At 35.7% G+C, this 27,894-nt stretch overlaps 1 protein-coding gene across 1 annotated transcript; it reads left to right on the top strand.

Annotated features, from left to right (window-relative positions):
* Positions 1-46: 46 nt before the first annotated feature.
* LOC114466445 (N-terminal EF-hand calcium-binding protein 1-like) lies at positions 47-27,729 on the top strand. The gene is made up of 12 exons (XM_028451860.1): positions 47-384; positions 5,528-5,552; positions 14,015-14,123; positions 19,284-19,309; positions 20,287-20,384; positions 22,992-23,250; positions 23,349-23,428; positions 24,448-24,501; positions 25,129-25,241; positions 25,333-25,410; positions 25,482-25,573; positions 26,917-27,729. Exons 1-12 carry the CDS (start codon positions 271-273, stop codon positions 26,943-26,945), a joined length of 1,077 nt encoding a protein of 358 aa, XP_028307661.1. The 5' UTR covers positions 47-270; the 3' UTR covers positions 26,946-27,729.
* Positions 27,730-27,894: the final 165 nt, after the last annotated feature.

Below are 27,894 nucleotides of genomic sequence, written 5' to 3'. Positions count from 1 at the left end.
GAATCACTGTCGTGCATATGCATCGTTTTTTTTTCTTCTCCTCCTCCTCTTGCAGTTATCGACGGCATCCAATCCAAGTGCAGGCAGGGGGCAGCAGCCTGTGTCCATCTCCTCCTGACAGGATCCCCATCACCACCACCACCACCACCACCATCATCATCATCATCATCATCAGCACCACCAGCACTGCGCTTCATCCTCTCCTACAAGGACAATCTCTCCTAAGGACTACTGCACGTTATTTGTCTGGGATCGAGGCAGAGAATCAAAATGCTGGCCTGCACAGAGCTGATCACTATGTGTCTCCAGTCTGCAAAACACGAACACCTGAGAAAACAGCAGGAGCATCTCAACCAGAACCAGGGCATCGCTCTGTTCCAGGATGTAAGTACTGCAACACTTTCTCATCTATAATTATTATTCATGTTTATCACGATCATCATCATCATCATCATCATCATCATCATCTCATCTCATGTCACTTTCTTCATCCTTCTCCATCCTTTCCCTGTAAATGCACAACCTGATCCTCCACCTTTTCTAACCATGTAAAACACATTATGTACAAATGAGATTATATGTTGATATCAGGGTTGGGGTCAATTTTAATTTTAATTGCGTGATTGATAATTAATTACAAATGTATTTGTAATTGAAAAAATCTATTGCTGTTGTAATTGTAATTTAATTGTAATTGGCATGGAAATGTTATAAAAACTGTCATTTACAATTAAATTTGATGCAAAACTAGTGAACCATATTATAGTCAGGGTTGGGGTCAATTATAATTGTAATCGCATAATTGATAATTAAGTACAATACGGGGTAATTACAATTGTAATTTTAAAAATATTTTGCTGTCTTAATTGTAATTAAATTGTAATTGAGTTTAGATAATTCGATTTATGTAATTGCTATACAAAATCTATAAAAAAAAATGACAATTATAATTTAACGCAAAACGGCGGAATGTTACAGTTACATGTTACAGTTCTATGTACAGTTTTACACAAATGTAGTTAATTATTAAAATATAATTTCCTACATTTTTTCATTAAAAAAAATTGATATCTAGGGGTACAGTGACACAAAAAAGGCTCAGACGCCCACACCAAAAATATTCAAACTTATATTTTCATTGATTAGGAAGCCTAACAAGGGAACTAATAGATAGGAAAATGTTAGATATTTGTTTTTAGTGTATTTTACAACTGATTTAAAACCCCGTTATCATAAGAAATGCTAACAGAAAGCTAACACAAGAGGAAGGTTAACTTTTAATTCATTGTGATTATTTGTAATTAAACTTTAGTAATTAAGAATGTCATTGTAATTTACTTTCTGAGGAGAGAAAATAATTGTTATTTAATTGTAACTGGAAAAAAATGCAGGTCAATGTAATTGGAATTGAAATGTAATTGAATATGGGTAATTGAGAACATAATTGTAGCTGAAAATTGTAATAGACGCCAAACCTGGTTATAGTTCTATGGCATACACATATGTAGTTAATGATTATTAAAATATGTGTCATTTCAAGTTTTCCTGTCAGTTCTCTTAAAGATAAATATAGCATTTAAATATATATATATATATATATATATATATATATATATATATATATATATATATATATATATATATATATATATATATTGAGGGTTATAGTGACAGAAAAAAGCCTCAGACGCACAGTATCTTGCAGATTACTTTCCCCTCTCGGCAGAAGAAGAAGACAATCAAAAATAGAAACTGCAGCACATTTTGAATTATTGATTCAGCGTGTTACAGGATATCATGACTACTGAAATGTCTTCCCACTCAGCCGCCTTGACTCTTCCTTTGTCTCACTGTAAATAGGACAACATAGCTCTCATTCAGCTGTACACGATTCTATTGTATGGAGTAATTATTTTTGTTCATAGATGTGCATTTACAGCATCATTTCCCTGATTTCAATAGCCTGACTTGCCTTGACAGCTGGCTGTAAATAGCATTCGGTTTCCACAGGGCAGCTCATTGGACAGGAAAGAGAGAATAGGACTGCAGCAGGAAAACACTGGCTTTAACCATACAAATATCCTCAAACATTATGAATACATTTTACTCTTGGGGTCAATCTGACCCCAGGGAAATTTGCCTCCAAAAAAAGATTTTCAGAACATTGTTGACCAAGTTTTTGTGTCAGGGACTTTGTTTTTATTTGTTGAATACATAAATAAACCCTTGATAATGAAACCTTGACCTGTTCTGTAGCGCCACCACCAGGCCAAACTTTTAAGTTAGAATTAATTTATCTTGAACAGTTTTCATCGAAATCTTCTCAAATTTATTGCCAACATCAATTACCATAAATAGTATGAACTCTATTGGTTGTGATGATCATATATCCTTTCCTGCAGTGCCACCATCAGGTCAAATTTTCAGTTAAAGAGATGGTGTTTCTTAAAAATCTTTCATCCAAATGAATCATATTAATTGATATTGGTGTCTCCCACCCCTTTCATCTCATAAACATATCAATTTATTTATTTTATCTCCTTTTTTAATATAACATTTTAGTGGTTATTCACTTTAAAATCCTTTCTTTCAGACACATTCTCCTTTACATTACTTTCACTGTGAAAGAGCTGTTCCAAAATGTCATTGACAGTAAACCTTTTTTCATGGAGGACATATTCAAGAGAGAGAGAAAGCGTGCAGATTGCAATACACAGAGATCACAATAAAACGTAATTTGGATAAAGGATGGCTATGCAAACATTCACTGTATGTCCCCCCCCCCCCCCCCCCCCCCCACCAATGCGTGTAATATGTGTTCAGCACATTAAAAAATATCATGACAAATTTGTGCTTAATCAAACGTACCCATGAAAACAGGAAAAGTCATGAAATATGAAAAAAAATAAATAAATAAAACTTTGAATGGGGTCAAATTGACCCCGAGGCTAATAGGAGGGTTAAATGAGGTGGTAGAAGGCTAATAAACTAACATTTGATTTTGAAGGCACATAGGTTAATTGGTCAATAGGAATAATGGCAGATAATCGATTGATTGATTGATACTTTATTGATCCAGAGGGAAATTCATTCAAGGCATCCAGTAGCAGTATACAGGACATGCAGGACACAAGACATTATAGTTGCAATATACATTAAACAATTAACAGACACTGTCCCTCCTCCCTTCCCTTTATAATAAACCCAAAACAAGATATAGAAGGCCCCCTATATGACTGAGAATTAACAAATTACAAATAAAACCTGTACAATTAAAAATAGACTCACACTTAGAAAAGATGTTATTTAAAAGAGACCTCTAAACAGTTAAGGAACCTTAGAACAGTTGTAAATAAGCCTGTGCATAACAATTAAAGAGTGTTGACCTTCTGAGAGTATGTGTTGTGTATGCGTGTACAGTGGCCTTCCAAACAATAAGGTGCAAAAAAAAAGTTATTGTCAGAATAAAGTGTCCAACTAGAGGATGACTCTAAGGACAGTAGTGCAGATGAGAAATGACAACAAAAAAAAATGAGAGATAATCTGTGTAACTTAATGACACAAGGTGTTATTTTTTTCATGCTATAGTATCTCTTCTTCTGCCCATAGCTGAACCTTTGCCCACTAAAACTTGAGAGAAACTTCTAGTCTTTGTCCCTACCCCCCCCCCCCCCCCCCCCCCCCCCCCCGTGTGCATTTAATTAGAAAATCAGTCAATGCTTGCTTTGCAAACACTGACAAGTGTTCTCCTTTAGATAATATTTGTCAAATAATTTGTGTGTTTAATATCAATAATCAGAGCAACAGCTACAGACGAGCAGTTGGAAGATTAATAGAAAGCCCAGACTGAGCACATTTACAGAGGACAGAGAGAATAGAAGGATAGGATATTAAATGGGGATGGCTTCCATTCTGGCATGTCTGCATAATATTTAGGATTATGATCAAAAGAGGATCAAAATAGATTTTTTTTCATGACAATTTTATGCCACCACCATAAAATAAATAAATGAGTAATAAAAACATTTGTTATTGCACTTTATTCATTTTATTTTAATTTCTAAATAAACCCGTATTGCATATGTGTAATGTGAATTGGCCCTCGCCAGCTTCCGTAGATTTGAATTTATTAGCAAACCTTCGACTTTCTTCACAATATTGTATTTTGAGTTTATTTTCAAAATTTGGACTTTAATCTCTAATTTTGACTTTGTTCTTGATTTTTTTTTAATATATATATATATATATATATTTATATATATATATATATATATATATATATACAGTACAATGAATCAGAAAACTATAGTTTATTAACAATATGAAACATTTGTTCCATTATCCACTCTTATATTCTCTCGTTAGCTTTCGTATTCCTGGTTCCATGTTTAGATAAAGTTGTTTTCTTCATTAGTCGGTAGTTTTTATTTGAATCTACTTGCACTGGAATGAACAAGGTGGCTGTTGAGAACCTGGATACAATCTTCTTTTGTGCCTTAAGGCACATGTGTCAAACTCAAGGCCCGGGGGCCAAATCCGGCCCTTTGGTGCATCTACTTCGGCCTGCAGGACAAAGTAAAAATGACAGCGAAAACATTAATCATTGTGTGAATGAAACCCAACAATATCTATAGGGGCTCACAGTTTTCCCAGTGCTTACTGTATATCGCATAATGACAGATATTTTTAATGTTACATTTTTGAAAAAAAATCTTAGAAAATCCTTAAATTTTCCACAAATTATGACATAACTCCCTTAGTTTAATAGAATTTGCTCACAACATTTAGGAAATTTAAAGTGAAGATCCTGTTGGGACTGATATCTGTCTCTCATTGCTTAAATAAGGTCGGTTTCTTATGTACAAGTGTAAACTAGAGCACAGTAATGTTGAAATTACTCATTTTCCCTCATAAAATCTGTGGTCAAACTGCTCTGTATTTGGCCTCTGAATTAAAATAAATTGAGTTTGACACCCCTGCTTTAAGGTAACACTTGGATGTGACCTCACTGTTTTAATCTGATGGTGTTAACAGAGCTAATGTAGTCATGATGATAAATCATGTACGTGCCATTCGACTCTCTGACCTCTTTCTACACCATTAGATCCACTCGTTTCTCACATTTTATGTAATATATGATAAGTAAGATATTATTAGTCTTTATTATTATAAGTTCAAGTGTAAAGTATCAAAAATGAAATGTAAATTTCCTGCATGTGTGCAGCTATTTTAACCATCTCGAAGCCATTAATTTGTGCCTGAATCAAAAGGAAATATATCAAAGCTATGATATCAAAGCTTCCTGTGGATGCTCACATGATGTCGGAGGCTCATTTAATCTGTTTCAGTATTGAAATGACTCAAAGAGATAATCTCCATAAAATAAAAATACATTGGAATTGAAATGGTCCTCCTGCTGTTTTTGCAGCGCAGCGGAACCACGTAGACATGAATGTGTTTGTGTGGATATTAGTGTGTTATTTCCTTTAATAGTCACACCTAATCATCTTCTTCTGTTTTATTACAGATATTCCGCCGGGCGGACAAAAATGGTGAGTATGCAAAATCACGCAGATAATTGGATGACTCAGCTCATTAGGAGCATTAGGGCTCCAGGTGATTTATGCAGAGGTGTAAAGAATTCTGATGTATCCTACTCAGAAGTACTGTTGTTTGATTGAAATTGTACTCAAGTACAAGTACGAGTAAGTTACTTTGGTAATAAATCTTGCCATGGTTCTGTTGCGTGCAGTAAACATCTCGTGTATATATAAAATAAAATAAAAAATAGATAAAGAAATAAAAACGAGTGACACAAAAATAAAATGTCACAATATATTGTAGAGAGTTCTGTTGAAATATGTGTATTTTTTTGCATTATTTTATAAAAGGCAACTCAAATGTATTCTTTTGTGTGTATTATTGAGAAAGGTCATTTAAATGTTGTGATTTATGTTGGGAATATAAGCATTTTTGCTTCTGCCTGTTTCAATCTTGTTGTATATTTTTAAATACAGTAGTGATTTACGTTTGAATATGTTTATTTGTTAGACTGAAAGAAACAAATAAACTGAAAAAAAAATAAAAACTGTATGAAAATGTATATGTTTGAAAAGGAAAAGACTAAATCTTGCACAATTGGAACTTAATTTATTTTCCACAAAGGCATCTGTATAAAATAAAAGGTTTGTCAAAATGTACAATTATTTAAAAAATAAAAAAATAAAATGACACCAATAAATTAAATTTTAAATTAAAAAATTCTAAGTTTAGCTGAATTTATGAACTCTAAAAAAGTACCATGCCAAATGTTCAATGTCTCTTCATAAACTCGTTTATGAAGTTTATGAAGAGACCATGAAACTGATTTAAAACATTAATAATCACTAAAAAAGAATACTTTACTCAGTAATGGTTGGGTGTAAAAATGTAATGAATTACTTAAGTATAAGTAAAATTACTGATTCAGAAAATATACTCAAAAAAGTACAAGTACCCATAAAAGTGACTCAAGTAAAGTAACGTGAGTACTTTAATTATTATTATTATTATAGTAATTATTATTAGTAATTAGTTATTCTCACCTCTGGATTTATGAGACCTTAGTGGGGCTAATACAGTTATTACAGTGAGACAAAGTCAAAATATGATTTGAAATAATCATCTCTCCTGATTTTTTTTTTCTCTCAGAAAAAGCTAAATATAAATGTACTGAACTTTAACAATCTATTTTTAAATATAACAAAATGACTCATCCACCTAAGGCCCAATGAGAGCTGGATAAAACCAGGCTAATATCTACAGTGTTCATTTCAGTGATAAATAGAAATACTAACAGTAGAAAACCTGTGATCCTCACAAAATGTCATTTTAATGTTATCATTTGATAAACATATCAGCCTTTCATTAAAATAGTTTGTTATATGGACGGAAACCTCCTTCCAGAGGGGAGAGATTGAAACAGTTTGTGACCGGAGTGGGAGGAGTCAGCCACAATCTTTCCTGCACACCTCAGAATCCTGGAGGCGTACAGGTCCTGGAAGGAGGCTAGATTGCAGCCGATGACCTTCTCTGCTGAGTGGATGATACACTGCTGTCTGGCCTTGTCCTTGGCTGTAGCTGCAGCGTATCAGATGGTGATGGAGGAGCAGAGGATGGACTGGGTGATGTAGATGTAGAAGTTCACCATCATCTTTGTTGGCAGACTGAACCTCTTCAGCTGCCGCAGGAAGTACATCCTCTGCTGAGCTTTTTTGATGAGGTCCTGGGTGATGATGGTCCCCAGGAAGCAGAAGTACTCCACAGAGCTCCATGTAGCGTCTCCCAGGGTGAGGGGGGTGAGGGGGGCTGGGTTCTTCCTGAAGTCTGCTATCATCTCCACTGTCTTTAAAGCGTTGAGCTCCAGGTTGTTCTGGCTGCACCAGGACACCAGCCGGTCTGTCTCCCACCTGTAGGCAGACTCGTCTCCATCAGCGATGAGACCGATGATGGTCGTGTCGTCTGCAAACTTCAGGAGTTTGACCGGCTAGTGAGAGAAGGAGCAGCTGTTGGTGTACAGGGAGAAGAGCAGAGGAGAAAGAACACAGCCCTGAGGAGATCCAGTGCTGATGGTCCAGGAAGCAGAGATGGTTTTTCCCAGCTTCACGTGCTGCTTCCTGTCAGACAGGAAGTCTGTGATCCACCTGCAGGTGGAGTCTGGCACATTCAGCTGGGAAAGCTTGTCCTGAAGGAGAGCTGGGATTATAGTGTTGCAGAGCTGAAGTCCACAAACAGGATCCATGTGGTTACTTTTTGTAAAGAATTTAAAAACTTCACAAAATCAGAATCTGTTGTAGAAGCAAAAGTTGAACTTTTTAGAAAACTGTAATTTGACACATACCACTGATACTTGAATTACAGTTAGCTAGTAGTTAACAATAATAATACATTTTATTTGAAATGCACTTTACATTTGTTACCAAATCTCAAAGTGCTACAAGATTAAAACAATACAACACAACATGTATTAAAAGACAGGACTAAAAACAAGCATTTGCTGTTAAAAAGAGACGGGACTAAAAGGAGGCATTAACTGTTAAAATAAGCTTGCTTTACTATGTACTTGTTCTCACAAGTTTAAATAAAAAAATTAAATAATAGTATTTTATACCATTTTTGTCCTCTTAAAAGGTGAAATTTGTAATGAATGATATCCCGATGTATATCGTATTGTTGATTATTGGGATATATGGTTTTGTGAATGGTATTGTATCGTCCAATTCATGGGAATGACAATGCGTCTTATAAATATCCAAGTAAAATTTGAAATATCAATACTGATATTTATTTCGTCCTCACTTTCTTATTATTTCTGTTGTATTTAACCTTTTTAAAAGCCTCCCGTGGACAGGTGTTGTAAATTAGAACATGTGCTGCTAAAACAATACATATGGATAACTAATGTAATTGTGATGTCCAATAAAAAACAAAAATACAATCATAATTAATCGATTCAAAACCTTATTAATCAAAATCAGATCGATTCAGGAAATTGGCCATGATACCCAGCTCTAATATTGAACAAAAAGAGACACTAAAACGTGTCTATTTTCAACTTGTATTCTATTATTTAAGATATTTCTTGTGTAAACAAGGGTGAAGACATGGTGCTCTGTCATTTTTCTTCCTGTTGTTGTAGAATGAGGTGCTTTTGTGGTTTTTGGCTTTAACTGCAGGGTTTCATTTCCTCCTCTTGTTCTCTGACAGCTTTTTTTTAATTACTGCTGTATTGGTGACTAAGCTCACAGGGCTCACTATTGTATGAAAAGTGCTGCTGCAATTTCATTAGTTGCAAGAGTTATCCGTTTAATATTTAAGCAGCTAAACAAGCCCCAGGTATAGTCGTTTGACTTGTAGCTATTGATTTGATTGCAGATTGTTCTTTTAATCATTAAAACTCACTGAAGCCACGTGGTGCATCTTGCAAATATTACCATACACATACACATATATTCAGGCAAAACCAAAATAATAGAATAGTGATGCTATTTGGAAGAACTGACTTTATAAATGAATGCACTTTGCTATTATTTTGAAAGGCTACAAAAAGAAGTTGGTGTTCTTTGTGTTTGGTACTTGATTGCGAGGCGATAAGGGAAATTAAGGTTGTAATTTAGCTAGGGCTGGGACTGTAATGTGTTCATTGTGATTAATTACTTACAGAAACGCAATTAAAAAAACAAAACAAAGTTAACCGCTTTTTAGCGCGGAACCTTTCTCATTACATGAGTTCCCGGTATACTCATATTACTGATGCACAGACTACAACTGTAGAACCTGAGGAGAAGACATTGTTGTGGTTCCTGTGCATTATTTGTAGTTTTTTTGTTCTGTTTTTAGTTGGGAAAAAAAGCCCAGTTGTGTGCAATTAAACTCATGTTTTTTTATTTATTTTAATACACAAAAACACATTTGTTTTAGAAAGTTTACAAAAAATCAGGAAAATCATGAATATAGCTTACTTAAATTTAAGTTTATGCTTTTTGAATAATGCAATCATAATTGTTTTTTTTTTTTCATATTTAAAACCCATGTCTACCAATCTGCAAATTCCTTTTAATTCAATATTTCATTTCATTCCATAATTTCTCCTACATTGTTCTTTTTTCTTGTCTTTTCTCTTTTTTTTTTTTATTATTCTGTTTTATAATGTATTGTACTGTTTGTATTATTCTATTTTTATTCTAAAGTGTCTTTGTGTGCCCTGAAAGGTGCTTTTAAATAAAATAAATTATGAATTATTATTATTATATTGCACATTATGTTAGCACTTAGTGATGATAATAATAAAAATTTTGTTGTTTAAGCTCATTTATAGTTTTTTTTTTTTTTTTTTTTTTTATCAATTCAGTCATGTACCAAAATCCATTTAAAGTGAAAAATGTTGCTTTTTATGTCAAATAATATGAGATTATTTTATCACAAAGTCTCCAATTAATTAGATTTCTTTTTAAATCGAGTCTTACCTCTAAATTTAGCCTATTTAAAAAAAACAACAACAACGATGCTACACATGGTGCGACACTAATAATTAGGTAGTAACAGCAGAATGTGCAGGACGTGAATAAAAGTGGTTCAAATGAATTTGAGTGAATTGCTCTCCCAGGAGAAGTAAATACTTCCTGTTAGAGTTTTCCCACTCTACACTGGTGAACTGCACTCATCGGCTTCATGAATTATTGGTGCTGCTCTGGATTGAGCTGCAGGAATTCCTCAAGGACACTGCGCTGCTTGAAAGCTTCAGCGCTCAATTTAGGTCACATTTATGATCAATGTGAACAGAACCAATTTAAACCAGTGCGCTGTAATGAACTACTGATTTACCATCCATTCTACCTATACTGGACCACCCTCCAGACGTACTGTATTGACTGTAGTTAGTCACAAATCTGTAGGTTAAGTTGTTCTTCACTGATTAATGTTGATAATATTGAATGCCTGTTTTCTCGCTGAGAAGATGAGCTTTGGTCTGATGATGTCGATGGGAGTCATTCACACTTTAGTACGTCGTTAAAGGACTGTTAATTTATTCATTGTGAGGATAAAGTCTAATGATGCCAAGCAAGTATTTTTTTTATTTTTTTTTTTTTTTACAATTGCTTGTCGGTGTAGTAAAAAAGGTTTATAATGCAGATGATTTATGATAAATGATAAGACTTGCTAATATTGTTGAAAATCTTAAAATCTTGGCTGCGCCGACTATTCCAGTTTGATGTTTTGGAAAACCATGTCATGATAATTGTCAGTCTCTGGCACTTTTAAATATACTAAAAATTAGTCTTATTTACATTATTTTCAAATTTTTTTCTTATATTCCTTCTGAGTTGAAAATGTTATACCCAGATTAAGTATGTAAGTATGCCCAGAATAAAGGTGAAATAATATCATGCAAGGTTGGGTTAAATTGTAATTGATGATTAATTACATTTATGATATAGAAATAATCTGTTGCTGTTGTAATCATAATTGAATTGTTATTGAGTTCATATAATTGTCATGGAAATTCTATAAAATTTGTCAATAGAATTAAACACAAACCTGGGGGGCCATGTTATAGATCAATGGTTTACACATACGTAGTTAACAATTACTAAAATATATTTCAGATCAACTTTTCCCGCTTCGTCAGTTGTCTTTTTAAAAAAATACATAAATCTAGTGGTATACTTGCATAAAAAAAGCTCAGACGCCCACACCAAAAATACTAATACCAATATTTTCATTGATTATTAAGTCTAACAAGATAACCAAGAGATGAGAAACAAATTGGATGATAGATAATATTTTTTGTGTATTTTACAGCTGATTTAAGACATGGGGTAAAGTAAAAGATGCTAACAGAAATCTAACACAACAGGAAAGTTACGTTTAATAAGGGTTATTTATTTTAGGCTTAGTAATTGTGATTAAATGTAATAGAACTTTAGTAATTGAAAATGTCATTGTAGTTGAAAAATGTAATTGACCCTAACCCTGATGGTTACTTTTCCAAATGCAATTTTTTTTGGGGGTCTTTTTTTCCCTTCTGATAATATTATATTGTATTGTTATCGTGACCCTATTATTGTCTATTGCAGTGATGGGCAACTATCACAGCGGCGGCCACAAAAATGTGATTGTATCTGATCCGAGGGACACATTATCAACATTCATGTCAACATTTAGAATAGTGACCAATCTGACCATTAATACAGGAGGGGGAATTGTGTGTTTTTGTTATTTTTTGTGTTCTTGATGGAATTTTGTGTGGTTTTCTGTTATTTTCTGCATTTTAGCTGTCGATTTGTGCATTTTTGGCATTACTCTCTGTGTTTTTGTTGTTGTTTTTTGTATTTTCCTCTCATTTTCTGTACATTTGTTGTCAGTTTGTGTGTATTTGAAGCTATTCTGTAATGTTTTGTAATGCTTTTGTCATCATTTTGTTTAAGTGGTTGCTGTGTCTGTATTTTTTGTCCTTTTCTGTTTTACTAGTGCAGTGCCCGTAGGAAGTATGTGTTGCTATAGAAAAGTTGGAGGTTAAGTAGCTTTTTCATTAATGGCCAAATGAGGTTGTATTTGAAGGTGGGACGTCAGGGACATTTAAGTTTGTTGTGAAATGTGTCGAGTAATAACTATTGTGTTTTCATATATTTTAGCTTTTAGCAAGGACACTATAGGGAGTTGAACCCCATCTATTCCCATTCCAGTTTGTTGTCCTCGTGGATCCGGATCTCCTCAGACCAGAACAGACTCGGTCTGGACTCGTTTAGTGTCATTAATCCACAACAGTCAGTTTAGATGCACACAGAATTTGTAAATGTGATGATGTCATCACTGTAGAGGTAGGACTGATGACATCATCACTGAGTCGTGGGGGTGGGGCATCCAAAGAAATCTGACGTTGCACACCCTTGACCCAAGCAGCAGCCATGTTGAAAGTCTCAGGTCAATCTGAGCCTGATTTGCAGAGATATTTGAGGAACACACACACACACACACACACACACACACACACACACACACAGACAGAGATTCCTCGCTTTTATAGAGCGATCAGTCATTTTGTGTATTTTTTTTGGGGAAAAAATGTGTGTTTTTCTGTACTTTGTGCATTTTTCTGTCATTTTGTGTGTTTTGGGAGTTATTTTGTGTATTATGTTGGGCTTTATATTTCTTACAACTTCTGAAATTACAATTTATAGAGATTTGCTTTGGGGGCCACAAAAAATGAGCCAGTTGCCCATGTCAGGTCTATTGTATTGCATCGTAAACTCTGTCCATCAGCCCACCTCTAATAATTAGTCAAATCTTATATAATACATCATAAATAGTCTTCAGGTGTAGCTGCATACTAAGAGTTAATGAAACATTTTGTCTTTGATAGATGAAAACACAGAAGGACATAAAGTCTGTACTGGGCAGATGAGCTGTTGCCCTAGAGAGACACCGTGAACACTTGCATAATTCACCATCTGAGCTTCCCTGGTGTTGGTGCGTAGCCGCCTTCCAATCCAAGCTCTGTCTGAGCAGATTGTGTTTACTCCTGCTGGATTTTACTAAAAAATGTAAGAAATGAGTTATAGGCTCAGGTCCATATACTCTACTGATTCATCTTCTAGCTGGGATTTAAATCTGTGTTGCAGACATGGAGCTATGTTTGTAATCCACCCATTAGACACAGGGATCCTGTCCAGATCCATCCGCACTGTGCAGACTGTTAATTACAGCCAGTGCTTAGATTACAGACTATAGTTAGATCTGTGAGAGCTCCATTTAGACATTTTTAACCAAGTCGGTCTGAGCGACACAAAAACAGCAAAATGCTGTTTTCTCTGGAGGAGATATTACAATATTTGATGCACAAGGTTAAGAAAACATTACATTTTTGCAAATTATGAAATTATGAACAGGGGTTGGGGTTAATTTTATATATATATATATTATGAGATATTTACTATAAGCAAGAGAACCGTGGCCAATAAAATGTTCTAGAAAATAAAATAAAATACATAACTACTTTGAGTACTATTTAATGAAGCTACTTTTCACTTGTACTTGAATATTTTATGTATGACCTACTTGTACTTGAGTACAGTTTCAATCAAGTAACAGTACTTCTATTTGAGTAGTGTATATCAGTACTCTTTGCACCTCTGATGAATTTTACCAAATGTATTAATTAAATATCACATTGACCAAAGCTATCTGCAAAACATTTGGGCAAACCTTAAAAATCCTTTATTCGTCATTAAGAAATAAAAAATAAAATCTTCATGTATGAGCAGCGTGTGTAGAAAATGTTTATGTATGTAAATCAATTTCAAATACATTTGTATTTAGATTTCAGACCTGGATGTTTAACATTTCTGGATAAAGAAGGAAAAGTCCTTTAATTTTTTATTCCGTTCAAAGCTACACGAGCCTTCTTCAATTACAGTGAATTATAGACTATAACGTTGAGACTGTGGTGATGTAAAACTATCCGTCTTCCCCACAGATGACGGGAAGCTGTCTTTGGAGGAATTCCAGTCATACTTCACCGATGGGATCCTGACTGATGAGCAGATGTGGGAGCTCTATAACTCCATCGACAGGCAGCAGACAGAGTAAGGCTGTTCTGCTATGCTACCATCTGATCCATACCCACCCCTCCCAGCACTTTCTGGCTCAGTGAGATGTCATTGCTTCACTCCAGTGGACTTTATGCAAATATTCCACAGGGAGACTAGAACTAAAACTCGCCTGTTTTCCAGAGTTTTAGCCCTATGAAAAGTTCTGAGCAGTTCTAAAAATGGGCTGTTTTGGGGCCTACTTATATATATTCATGAGTAGATGCTGACTCCACACAACAGCTGATCACAAGAGCAATTTCCTTTTGCTATGCACACACTCTTGTTATTGTTTTCAGCCAAAAAACTGCACAATACAGTAAAACACATGGCTATTTAGGCGGCTATTGTGATTGTGAGTCAGACAAACACTGTTTCAGGGTGTGTGTGCGGCAGCAGCAGCAGCAGCAGATTAGTCAGCTGTTTCAACTGCTTCAAACACTCACCGGAGCTACTACGGTGCTTTCTTCTCCTCCTCACCACTACTCATTACAGGAATAATCCATTCAAGGTGATAGTCCACTGTTTTGTCCAACTGCTGCGTCGCATCGGGCTACAAACATGTCAGATCATCACAAAGGTGAAACGAGGCTGTTTAATGGGTAATAAAAATGGAACTGATTGTAACTGCTCCCTGGGCACTACTCAGTGGCTGCCCACTGCTCCTCAGGGAGGGGTTAAATGCAGAGAACACATTTTGTGTATGTAGCTTTACATATATGGCAATAAAGTACAATGTATATTCTATATTAAACCAGAGTGTTTGTTTTAGCTGTGAGGTAGTTTGAGAGGGAGGAGCTCACATTCTTATATAGGGCAGGAGGAGCCAGGATTGGCAGGAGGAGGAGTTTCCACTAGGTGATGTCACCTGGCGAGAAAAATCCAACTCGCCTGTTTTGGAGCTGACTTTTTACAAAATGTGGAATAACAAGGGAGGGAGGAAACAGAACTTTTTCAACTTTGAGCCTCTGAAAACAATGTATATCACTGTAGCAAAACCATTATAAAGTGAATTTTTCACAACACTGCCCCCTTAGGTCTTGTAAACCTTGGAATGTGACACTGGCTTAACTAGAAAAGATACTTCTACAGAAGGAATGTACCGCTTTCTATAGCTCAAAGAACCATGAGGAGTGTTGAGTAATTATCACCATATCCACACCCAATATTTGACTTCTCTGTTATGACAGAAAGAAGGAAGCCTTAGGCTCCCCCATCTCACTGCAGAATATTTACCTTCAGACCTTTACATTTTATTGAAGCAATATCACACAAGAGGGAGTGCTGTTGTGTTGAAAGATCAGCACTGGTGTGATTCAGCTGTAGATAATCACACCTGTGCTGATAATTCACACAACAGCACCATCGCCAGTGTGATATTGCTTTTATACAACAGTTCTGCAAGCGCATTTTATTAGTTAACAGTAATAAGTGACAAGAGATTATTTATTATTATGATTTCTTTATTTATTTAATCATTTGGCTCCACCAACAAAATAGTTCCACAAGTGGAGAGCACACACACACACGCGACGTTCACACTGCAGGCAAATGTGACCCAAATCTGAGCTTTTTGCCCATATGCAACCTGTATCCAATCTGTTTCGATTTTAGTACTACTCCGTATCATTGAAGTCGCTGACATCCCTATGCCACCACTGTTGACTCCGACTCTCCATCCAAACATTCTGTTGTAAACATGTAGCAGCCATCACAGCAAATGGCTAGAGCGATAAACCTAACTCTCTTGTTATAATAAACTTTCGACACACAGTTCTACACAGCTTTCGAGTTGGCTACTGTAGCCTGACCTGCTGTGGCACCAGTGTAGCACTGGAGCCAGCTAACGTGCGCGCAGTTCTACTCTGGACCCCTCCATATTTACTTCTGTAAACACCGTATAGGGGTCATGTGTCACCTTAGACTTCTTAAACTTTAGACTTAGACTTCTTAGACTTAGACTTTAGACTTAGACTTCTTCTGTGCATGCACGTCACTTCAGTGTCGCATTCCGTTCATACTTCAAACTGATTGAAGACACATTTAATATGTAATATGAACGATCACACAAAAAAATCCTAATTGTGCATTAAGACCTGCAGTGTGAACGCAGTGTAGTGTAGTGTGGTGTGTAGTCCAAGATGTAACAGTAATTATCAGTATTTAGATCAGCTGTACCGCGGAGTGATTTGATCCGTAAGAAGTCCCAGTGCGGTTGTTGCTCTATATCAGCACTATTGGAATGTCTGTCATCCAATCAAATCACTTGGTGGGAACTAACTGTTGTATAAAACAGGTTAGCTCAAGAACAGCCTACATATTTATTTATTTTTATGTATTTATTTCGAGCAATTTAATACAAACAAAAATATTTTGTTGTGTGTGCATACATTTTTCTATTTGTAGCCTACATGACTAATATACATGATGTGTATTAACATAAATACTGTAGATAAACATTAATACACTGCTGGAAAGGGAATAGGATGAAGTAGCACTTATTATCTCCCATCTCCATTTTTCATTCAGTTCTCAAAACTTATGTTCCTGACATTTTCATCATTGCATACATTAATTGTGTGCGGGAGTCTCTGAGGGGGCATACATGCTCTCACGTGCCTGGGGCTCTGTTCTTCGCCGGCGGCGCTGGGACGGAGAGCTAACACGAACTGGGTCTGAGACCATATTTTGAAAGTCCATTTTTAATAGGCGTTGTACTGTTTCCAAAAAGGGTGTGGTTTTCCTCCGCCGGCTCAATTCAGACTCTACCACCACAACAGGCACATTTTCGGGCTCGGAAGGACGAGACCTATCCACTGATACCAGGTATGATGTTTTTGCGTGCCAGAAATAGGAAGCAGAAGTAGAGTCTACCCGTTGACGTCACAATACAAAAAAAAGCCGAAGCTGATTCCACTGGCTGATGGTGTCCAATCAAAAATGTACTACTCCCGCTCGCTGGCTCCAGTGTTACACTGGTGCTATAGCAGGTCAGGCTACAATAGCCAACTCGAAAGCTGATTGGTTAACGCCAGAGTTTCCATTCATTTAAGCTACAGGTGCCCCCACTGTTGGTTCTGAAGGTCTGAGGGCAGATTTTAGACTCTGTCAACAATGATTGGATAAAGGCTCTAACATAAAGAACAAACCTCCAAAAATTAACCTGAGGCTGGAAGCAGTGCAACCAAGAGGAAAACTATGAAACAATTATTTATGAATTATTTAATACACATTTGTGGTAAAATATATTTTTTAAAAATTATATTCTGATTATATTTAGTCCAGCAGAGAAGGCCTTGCTGGCGCTGACGGCCCATCACTGCTGTACACAAGGCTGATAGACATTCATACGTCCACAAAATCTGTGATGACACTAAACCATGTTAGATCTCAGCACTATGCTTTGACAACATAGATTGTTTGTACATTGATTTAAATATGTACAGTATATACAAACTTTTGCATTGCTTGTGTTCATCCCCCAGGCCGTTCCATTGTTTGACGTCGCACACAGACACGCAAATAGCTTTATAGCATATAGCCTAATAGCATATAGCTTTATAGCTTGGTTTTAAATGGACCACAAGCTGGATCTATGCACTGAATAAAATAATAATAAAATTCGGTTTGTGTCACATGTAAAGTTGGATGAAGATTTGTGGGCTTATCTTTCACATTTGGTCTTCAATTCAAATAAAAGGAGCACATAAAGCTGCCACATAGGAGATATTTTGGACATTTTCATAACCCCTTTAAAAGGAACTACCGTACACTGTCCTGCACAGGAAACCAGGCTCTCCTGTACTTTGCTCAACCTCACAAATGCACTTTTGGAAAAATGTCAACAATTTCTCAAATTGTTGACGTTCCCTGAGAAGTTGATACAGTATTTTTTGTTGTTCTTATTAAACCATATGAATTGGGATGTCACTAGAGCAGTGGTTTCCAACCTTTTTTGAATCGTGACCCCAGTTTTATATCATAAATTTCTGGCGACCCCAGAGACTTTTTTTCTCAAGAATTTGTTTTGATCGTATTTGTTATAATGTGTTACACATACACAGTAGTAAGTCTTAGTGCACAAAGTAACAACATGCACCAACCACTTCAGATATTTTTTTGTACAGCATTTCACTTGAACTAGATTTATAGTTGAGAAAGTGAAAGTATAGAATATAGTTGTTTAAGATTGTGTGTGGTGTTTTCATTTAAAAAAGAATGATAATCATTTAAGCTCTTTGTGCTTTCTTCCTCTTCCTGCACTGTATGTCTATTTCTCTGATATTATGTATTGTTTTTTTTAATTGTGCAAAATAGATCAATAAAAATAAATACATAAATACAATTAAAAAAAAAATAATAATACACATTTTAAATAAGTAATTTACATTATTACATTATTTTTATTAGACATTTCAGGCGACCCGACTGCAAGGTTGAAAAACCCTGCACTAGAATTTACGTAGGTATACTTGTCTAAATTAATTTTGTACATGTTTTTATTCAAAGTGTTTAGTAGCATTAAGCTAGCCTTTAGGGCATTCAATGCAGTGTCTGTGGAAGTGGAAGCAATGGACCATGTGGATGTCACTAAAGTAACAACCTCAACATCATCCTTTTATCGTCTTCTGCTTCAGCCTTCAGTGTCGAGCTGAGTTTCATGCCTGCACAAAAAAAACATTAGTAATACATTCTGTGTTTAGAATAGATGGGCGTTGGATATTGTCTCCTACAGCATTGTCTATGCAAATGTGACCTGTAGATGGGTTTGTTCCATCAGAGGAGAACTCTCTGTTCAATGTGAGATTGAAAATGTAGGCTGGTCAACCAATTTTTGGTTTTAAAAGATTTTTTGAACGCTTTTAACACATTGTTTTTAGCTTATATGTTTTTGTTCTGTCCTCCTGCGACTAGATTCTACGTCACAATTTAACACCCCAGCATAAAAATAAACAAGCTTAAGCAGGATCATGTGATCGAGTCCTTCTGTTCTGCTCCAGTCTGTGACAGGATCTCACTGGTGTCCTGAGAGATGGGGTGACAAACCATTCTCAGGCTGGAAGAAAGAGAAACCATTGAGTTGTTGTTGAGTGCAGGAAAAAAATATCCAATCCTGTCCATTCTAACATGCTTCTTCTTCTTGTTGTTTCTCAACAGTAACCTGGACATTGACAAACTCTCAGGTACATATGTGACATTTTTGCTCCAAAACAGTCAGTTTTGCACTTAAAATTCTATTGTTTACATGTAAAACAAAAGTTGTCCTAATTTTAAAAAATGTGAAACTGCGCAAGATTCAGTGACACGTTAAAATGGTAATTGATGCCATTGACGTATATTTACGTCAATGGCAGTCAATGATATTGATAATTAAATACAATTATTATATATTTATAACTGTAATTGTAATTGAAAAAAAACTTTTGCTATTGTAATTATAATTGAATTGTAATTGAGTTAAGATAATTGACTGTAATTGTAAGTGGCATGGAAATTGTATGGCTTACACATATGTATAGTTAAAAATCATTAAAATATGTTTCATAACATCTTTTCCCACTACTTGTCTGTTCTCTTCAGGATCATTTTAACATTTAAATAAAATTTAAATCATGGGGTATATTGACGGAAAAAAGGCTCAGACTCCCACATCAAAAATATTAATACCAATATTTTCATTGATTATTGAGGAAGCCTAACAAGTAAACCAAGGGATGAAAAACAAATTAGATATACATAATGTTTAGTGTATTTTACAGCTGATTTAAGACATGGGTTAAACTTAGCCGTTATCATAAGAGATGCTAACACAAGAGGAAGGTTTCATTTTATGAGGTTATTTGTTAAAGGCTTGTGATTATTTGAATACTGTAATAACTTTAATGATTGATATTGTAATTGTAATTGATTTTATGGGGAAAAATAATTTATTTGTAATTGGGAAAATGCTAGTTACTGTAATTGTAATTGAGTTGTAATTGAACATGGATAATTGTAGACTTAATTGTAGCCTAATTGAAAAATTAAATGGACCCCAACCCTGGTGTGAGCTGCACTGTTACTTGTGATTTTTGTTTGCAATTTAATTTCGTTATAAACAACATCAGCTTAATGTACGAACAACATGTTGGTAAATGTTTCCTTACCTGTTCTCTTCTAGAGTATTTCTCTCCACATCTGGGAGAATATGTCAATGTCCTGTCAGCCCTGGAAAAGCTCAACGTAGCCATTCTGAAAGCCATGGACAAAACTAAAGAGGTGCGCCACGTTTGCCATATATTTGTGCTATTTGTATGCACCAGACATTCCCTGAGACTTCCAGGACTTTCCTTTTTTGTTTCCTGCATCTCATATGTCAGTTTGAAACCCAGGCTGAGGTTTCACAGATTCTTTGAGCTGCTGTGGCGTAACGGACAGAAAGAAAACAGATCAGTGTCACAGGCTCATGTCCAGAGTTTCTTCTCTGACAGTAACATGAGTGTAGAGGGTTTGACACAAAATAAGCAAAATGTTGAAAAATGCCCTTTATAAGAGAAGAGTGAATATAAAAACAATGCTGCTCTTTGCTTTTATATATATATATATATATATATATATGTGAAGGAAAACCTAAAGTTTGTGTATTCACATTTATTCATTTATTTATGTATTTATTTGGGTTTAAAAAAAACCTATATCAATCTTAGCTTGGCTAATTTATTTATTTATTCATCCATCCATCCGGCCATCCGGCCATCCTACCATTGATCCATCCATCCATCCATCCATCCACCCATTGATTGATCCATCCATTATCCATTGATCATCCATCCATCCATCCATCATCTATCCATCCATCCATCCATTGATCCATCCATATATTCCAACCATTGGTCAATCCATCCATCCACCCATCCATCCATCAATCCATCCATCCACTCATTGATTGATTCATCCATCCATCCATTGATCCATCCACCATCCATCCATATATTCCAACCATTGGTCAATCCATCCGTCCACCCATCCATCCATCGATCCATCCATCCTCCCATTGATTGATTCATCCATCCATGATCCATCTATCCATCATCATCAATCCACCCATCCATCCATCCATCCATCCATCCGTTGATCAGCCATCCATCATCGATCCATCCATCATCCATTCATTGATCCATCCATCCATCCATCCACATCACTAGACAAAATGGATGAAAGCAAACACATGCACCCCTAACACCACCCACCCCTACTATCTGACAGGCAGTGACTAACTTCTGCACCAAACAATGCGTCACTGATCACTAAGTCCATCGTGATTTAAAACTGAGTAAAACTGCAGTTAAATGTTCTGACATTCATCATTGGTTGTTATTTATCTGTTATTTCTATCTGATGAGGCAGGAACATACACTTGCAAGGATTTCATGTTGAGTTAAACACACAGTAGAAATACACATTATAAAAGCTCTAAAGGAGGCCTGATCATTATTCATCTTTGTCCTCATTGATATAACTTTGCTCTGCATGTGGATCTAAGTGGTAAGTGCTTTTCTTATTTGGCAAAGGTTTGCTGATAACCAGAGAGGTCAGTTATTTGGACGTGGTTGTAGATCTATGTAATGAGGCTGTTTTCAGTGGTTTCCAGTGTAGTGTAGTGATGGTTGTTAGACAGAGAGCAGTATTAGAGAGAGTGGATGACAGTAAATCAGGCTGACAAAGCCCTCGAGCTCTCTAACCCATCTGACTTCTATTGCCCTTGCCATAAATGCACATAAACTGATTACAGTTGCTCATGCCCTTGTTTTTGGGTTAAATTGCCTGCACTGTAATTCCGGATGACGTTTTTACTCTGACAAAAAAGCTTCAATTGTCTATACTTGGTATGAGAGTTGAACATTTTCACATTAAGAGCACCAGTTCACCACTACTGTGACTGCACTGTGTTTTCAAATGAATCTGAGCTTTATTATTATGGAGGATCCATGAAACTGATTTGTTCCCAGCACGTCATTTAAAACAATTTTTATCAGTTTTTTTTTAATGTATTTTTTAGTTCCAAATCTAATGAAAACTGTTTCTTATGCAGACAAATGGTAATATTGGCTGTTTGATGTTTTTTTGTTTTTTTTTTAAGGTTTTATCATCTAAGAACATTCATTATTTTCTTCCTCTAAATTGAACATGTAAAGAAACTAAACACTGAAGAATCAATGTCCTTCTTTCTTTAGAAAAAAACCTTCCTAAATTGACCCCCGAGGAGCACCAATGTGTACAAATATGTGTTCAGCACACTGAAAAAATATCATCATGATAATTTTATGCTTAATCATTTATACCCATAAAATTAGGAAAAGTCATGAAATATGAAGCAAAAACAAAAAATACTCAACTATTATTTTTTGAATGGGGTCAAATTGAACCTGCAGATAATAAGGTTAAAATGGAAAGCCAGCTCTATCTAACTTAGAAAATCTAATTAATAACATTGAAACCAGGAAAACTTTTTTATTATTATTATCTATCTCCTCCCATCTGGTACAAGCCATATGTCACGCTTCAGTCCTTTCCTTCTGCTATATACCTTCAAAATGTGGGACTAACAGACAGTTTTCAGCTGAATAAGTGGGCAGAAAAACCTACACTGGATGTTCTAATCTTTAAGCTGCAAGCAGGAGGGAAACATCTGCATTTGTCTATTATCATGACAAGTTCATGCTTAGTCAATTGTACCCATAAAATTAGGAAAAGTCATGAAATATGAAGCAAAAAAAAATCAAATACCATTTTTTGAATGCTAAACAATTGAATGGGGTCAAATTGACCCCTAGGATAATAGGATGGTTAATAATAAAAAAAATGCATTTTCCTCCTTCCCTCCAGGAGTATCAGGGTTCATCTGTGCTGGGTCAGTTTGTGACCCGCTTCCTGCTGAGGGAAACGTCCACCCAGCTCCAGTCCCTGCAGTCGTCCCTGGACTGTGCTATGGAGGCTGTGCACGACCACGGCTGCACAGGAAGGAGGACGCCACCAAAGCCTGAGGACCTTCCCATCCAGAAGCTCACCAGGAGGCCCGGGAGACGTATTCAGAAGAACATGTGTCTCTCCCCGACTGACCCGTACTCTGGCATGCTCACCACAGGTATGTATAGCTTCTGAAACACACTCACAATAGAAAAGTTCTGCATCACACTGCATCACGAGTGCTCAGGTGTCCCCTGTATGTGTTTCTGACGTCAGGTGTCAGTGTGGAGCCAGACAACCACTGGGGCTCCCAGATCAACCAACTGGAAGAACTCATTGACAAATTGGAGTGTGAGGTTTGTACCAAAGGTGTAAGAGTACTGGTAAATACCACTCAAGTAGAAGTACTGTTACTTGATTGAAATTGAAAGTACAAGTAAGCCATACATAAAGTACTCAAGTACAAGTAAGAAGTAGCTCAGTAATACCCCTGTGTTTATTTTTCGTAATAAATTTTATCACGGTTCCCTTGCATACAGTAAACATCTCATGTATAAACTTAAAAATGAAGAGACGAGATCTTTAACAATTGGAACTTAATTTATTTTATAAAAAGGCATCTGTATGAAATAAAATCTTAGTCAAAATGTACAAATATTTTTTTAAATAAAATAACACCAATGACCAAATTCTCAGGCTCTAGCGACATTTATGAAAACATTTCCAAATGTGCCATGTGGGTAACAACATAATAGGTAGAAACCCCAACATGAACCGAAGAAAGTGGCTGGAACCAAGAGAAAAGGAAGAACAAGTTTGGAAATGATCTGGAAGGAAGTTCCTCCAGACTTAGTGAATGTGTGCGCTCTGCTCTCATTTTATTCATCTTGAATCTCAGACAATTGCAGCTTCATGAGAGAAACTGTTGCCTTCAGGGGAATCTGATGTCACGACAGGCTCGATTGTTGCTGATAGAAATGTCAATCACACAACACGGCCCCTGGTGTGTGTTTGGAGATTAAGTGTTTCCTCTGCTGTGTAAGAATTACAATATTCTTACACAGCACGAAAATACACACATGATTTATAATGTTCACACAGTGGATACTAACGTTATTGGGAAAAGGAAATATAGGGCATAAAGATACATAAGTGTTACACATTGCTTTCAATTAATTAAATGATTTAGATAAGTATTTTATTTGTCTCCAAAGGAAAACTAGGTCATACCAGTAGCTCACAAACGCACTTAAGGAGGAATTTTCATGATAAAATATGGATAAAAAAAACCAAATTGTCCATTCAAGGTGATATTTTTCCTTCAAAGCCCATAAATTAAGACATGTGATTGAAATATTGATTTGTCCTTTCCCAGACTCCTCAGCTGGAGCCTCTCAAAGAAGACACGTTGGCAGGGACGTATAAATCAGTGAGTCTGCTTTTTTTCTCTCGCTTTGTTTTTTCTCTCTTTTTTTCCCTTTTTTATTTCCATTTTTTTCTCTCTCTTTGTTTTATCCCCTCCCCTCCCTTCTTTTTCTCTGTTTTTTTTCCTCTTTTCTTTTCCCTTTTTTTCTCTTGAGAAAAAAAAATCATAAATTTATTCAGTGTCTGCTTTTTTTCTCTTTCCCCCTCTTTTTCTTTTCTCAGTTTTTTCTCTCTTTCTTTCTTTTTCCCTCCTATTTTTTCTAAGAAAAAAATCCCCTTTTTCTTTTTTGTCTTTTTTCTGCTTTTTCCTCTCTCTCTCTCTTCCTTTTTTCCTCTTTTCCCCCCTTTTTTCTTTCTTTCTTTTTTTTCTCTTTTTTTCTGTTTTTTCTCTTTTTTTTCTTGAGAAAAAAATTAAATTAATAATTAAATCAGTGAATCTTTTTCTTCTGTCTCTTTCTTTTTTCCTCTCTCTCTCTCTCTTTCTTTTTCTCCTTTTTTTCCCTCTTTTTTTTTCCTTTTTCCCCCAGTTTGTTCCTCTTTTTTTTCTCTTTAGGAAACAATGAAATAAATAAATTTGTGTGGAACAGAGCCATGTGCACCCTTCAGTACTGACTATAGTTGTTTCCGACAGAACATCCTCCTGGTTCAGAGACAAATGTCCGTAAAGGAGAAGGACATGGAGCAGGTTCAACAAGCTCTGAAAATCTACACAGATGCCACAACAAACCAGATAAACAACCTGCAGTGAGTCCCTCAGGATAAGCTCACTTTCATTATTTTCCTCCTCTTTCCTACACCACACTGCTAACTCCCTCTTTTTCTAAAATCACTTTAGCATCTCAGTCCAGAACCTGCCAGAGCGATCATGCTTCATCATGTATGAGTTTTGGCAGGATCGTCTGTCCTGGATGAGGTAGGCGGATGGGAGGAGCTTCATATGCACTAGTATTGTTGCCTTATTCTATTTCCTGTGTTTCATTGTAGTTTTCTCCAGTCTGAAATCAGTAAGACTTTCCAGCGCTGCCTCATTGACACACTGGAGCATCAGGAAATCGTCTCTACAATGCTTCTCCCAGGTAGAAACTATTAGAATAATATGAACTCTCCTTTGGTATTTTATCCATCATCATTCCTGCTGTTATAAAGATTATCATTTAAAGCAGGGGTGTTCACCTCATTGTAGTTCAAGGGCCAAATACGGAGAAGTTCGATCTCAAGTGGGCCACATATTTTATGCAAAAAATTTTGACATTATTGTACCCAAGTTTGCACTTCTACATATACATAAATTACAAAATATGTAATAAACTGAAAATATCAAAAGAATAAGTGACAGATATCAGTCCCAAAATGATCTTCACTTTAAATTTCCTTGATTTTGTGACACATTTCTATGAAATTAACAGAAATGTAATGTAATAATTTGAGGAAAATTGGAAGATTTTGTAAGAATTTAGATTTTTTTTTTTTTTTTTTACAGTTTAATATTAAACTGACTGCCATCATGCAATATAAGCACCAGAAAAACTATGACACCCTGCAAATATTGTTGAGTTTCATTCACACAATGAATAATGTTTTTTCTGTCATTTTCAATTTCTCCTGCGGGCCGAATTGGATGCTCCAAAGGGCCGGATTTGGCCCCCGGGCCTTGAGTTTGACACATGTGGTTTGAAGGCATGACAGCTGATCAGCTCCACGTGACAACTCAGATAAAAATATGTTAAAAAATGAAGCCTCCTGTTGTCCTCAATTCGTACTAACACATTTTACCCTTGGGGTCAATTTGACCCCAGAAAATGATTTTCGAAAAACTGTTGACAAAGTTTTTGTGTCTGGAACTTTGTTTATTTGTTGAATACATAAATAACCCTAGTTCTCATGAGAATTTTGTCCCCCCCCCCCACCCATGATGTAAGATCACACATGGGTCACACACAGACAGACACGTTTTACACAGCTAAAACAGCTTGGGGTCAAATTGACCCCAGAGGAACACCAATGAGTGTAATATGTGTTCAGCACATTGAAAAATATCATCATGATAATCAAATTGGGAAAAGTCATGAAATATGAAGAAAAAAAAATATAGTCAACTATTATGTTTTGAATGATAAAGATTGAATGGGGTCAAATTTACCTAAAATATTGCCGCGAGACTGGTCTTGATGAAAATTGGAAATAAAAAAAAAAAATAGAAATATTTATTTACACTCAAAAGAAGTTTATTATTACTCTTTTTAAAAATGTTTTTGTACCTTTTATGTAAATGTTTACGAGTTTTGAAGAAAAATATTCACAATTTTTTCCTTTTTTCAATAAAGGTAAAAAGTTGTTTACCCATTTTGTAGAATTTTGTTGTGTTTTCTGTTTATTGTTTCAGGTAAAAACTGAACTAAAGACTTGTGTTATTTTCTAGCTTCTTGGTGGATCATGAACAACAACTGACAGAGCAAACACACTGCTGATGCTCTTCACCTCTGAAAGCAGGAGAATCCAGGGATACTCCTGTTGTTCTTTTTGTTGTTTTATTCTTGCTGTTTTGTTTTCTACTTTTGGCATGACTTGCCTTGTTTTCGCTGAATAATTCAGGGTCAAGATCTGCCTTGTTTGGATGATCCAATCGACAGTAAAACATGTTCATAGAAAGTGCAGAGATGCAGTCTTTTATTGTGTGATGAGGAATGTGTTTTTACACTTTGGTCATATTTACTGCTTCTGATTGATTAGAAATAGGGACAACTATGAAAAATGCATGATTTATTAGTTCTCGGTACAAGCTTGTTTCACTCGAAGCTACATCCTTAGACTAGACTAGACTAGACGCCACTAAAATAGAAACACATGAACAGCAGCTGAAATGTCCTTCTAGCACCTATTTTTTTGTATAAAAAGAAAACTGGGCCGTCTATGAAGTGAACCTCTTATATCTAGTTCTCTCTGTGATATTGTGCTTTGTCGTTTCATTCAGATCTTTGCTATTGTCCATAATAATGAATTCATAACTGTTCTCATCCATGCCACTTGGCACTTTAGGGAAATATGAAACGTGAACCTTTTCGTGGAGAGTATACATTTGTTGTAGATGGTATTTAAAGAAAAAATATATATTTCACTGCAGTAAAAAGAAGCAAATAGTTGCTCTTTAGTGACAATAATAAACCAAATGATTGTGCAGTTTGTCTGCATAGTTACATGGAAAAACTACTCGCTTAACTTAATAAAAAAAAAAGCCATTCTTTTGTCTTTTAATCAGAGGACTTGGACGTACTGTATAACAGGGCACACAAATAGAAGTTTATATTTTGCGTACTAACATAAGCAGAGCAGTTCTTTGCAATGATATCATATGATTTATTATATCCTATTGGTGTACAATAGAAAATAAGATGTTGGA

This window comes from Gouania willdenowi, chromosome 7 (assembly GCF_900634775.1).
Source record: "Gouania willdenowi chromosome 7, fGouWil2.1, whole genome shotgun sequence".
In the NCBI taxonomy this organism is placed as follows: Eukaryota; Metazoa; Chordata; class Actinopteri; order Blenniiformes; family Gobiesocidae; genus Gouania; species Gouania willdenowi.
The sequence above is the reverse complement of the archived record's forward strand: the minus strand, read 5'-3'. Positions and strand labels throughout refer to the sequence as shown.

Coding starts and splice junctions, on each gene's coding strand:
- LOC114466445 (XM_028451860.1), top strand. CDS start 271: ATGCTGGCCTGCACAGAGCTGATCACTATGTGTCTCCAGTCTGCAAAA. Junction 385..5,527: donor GCATCGCTCTGTTCCAGGAT/GTAAGTACTGCA, acceptor GTTTTATTACAG/ATATTCCGCCGGGCGGACAA. Junction 25,242..25,332: donor AACCAGATAAACAACCTGCA/GTGAGTCCCTCA, acceptor AAATCACTTTAG/CATCTCAGTCCAGAACCTGC.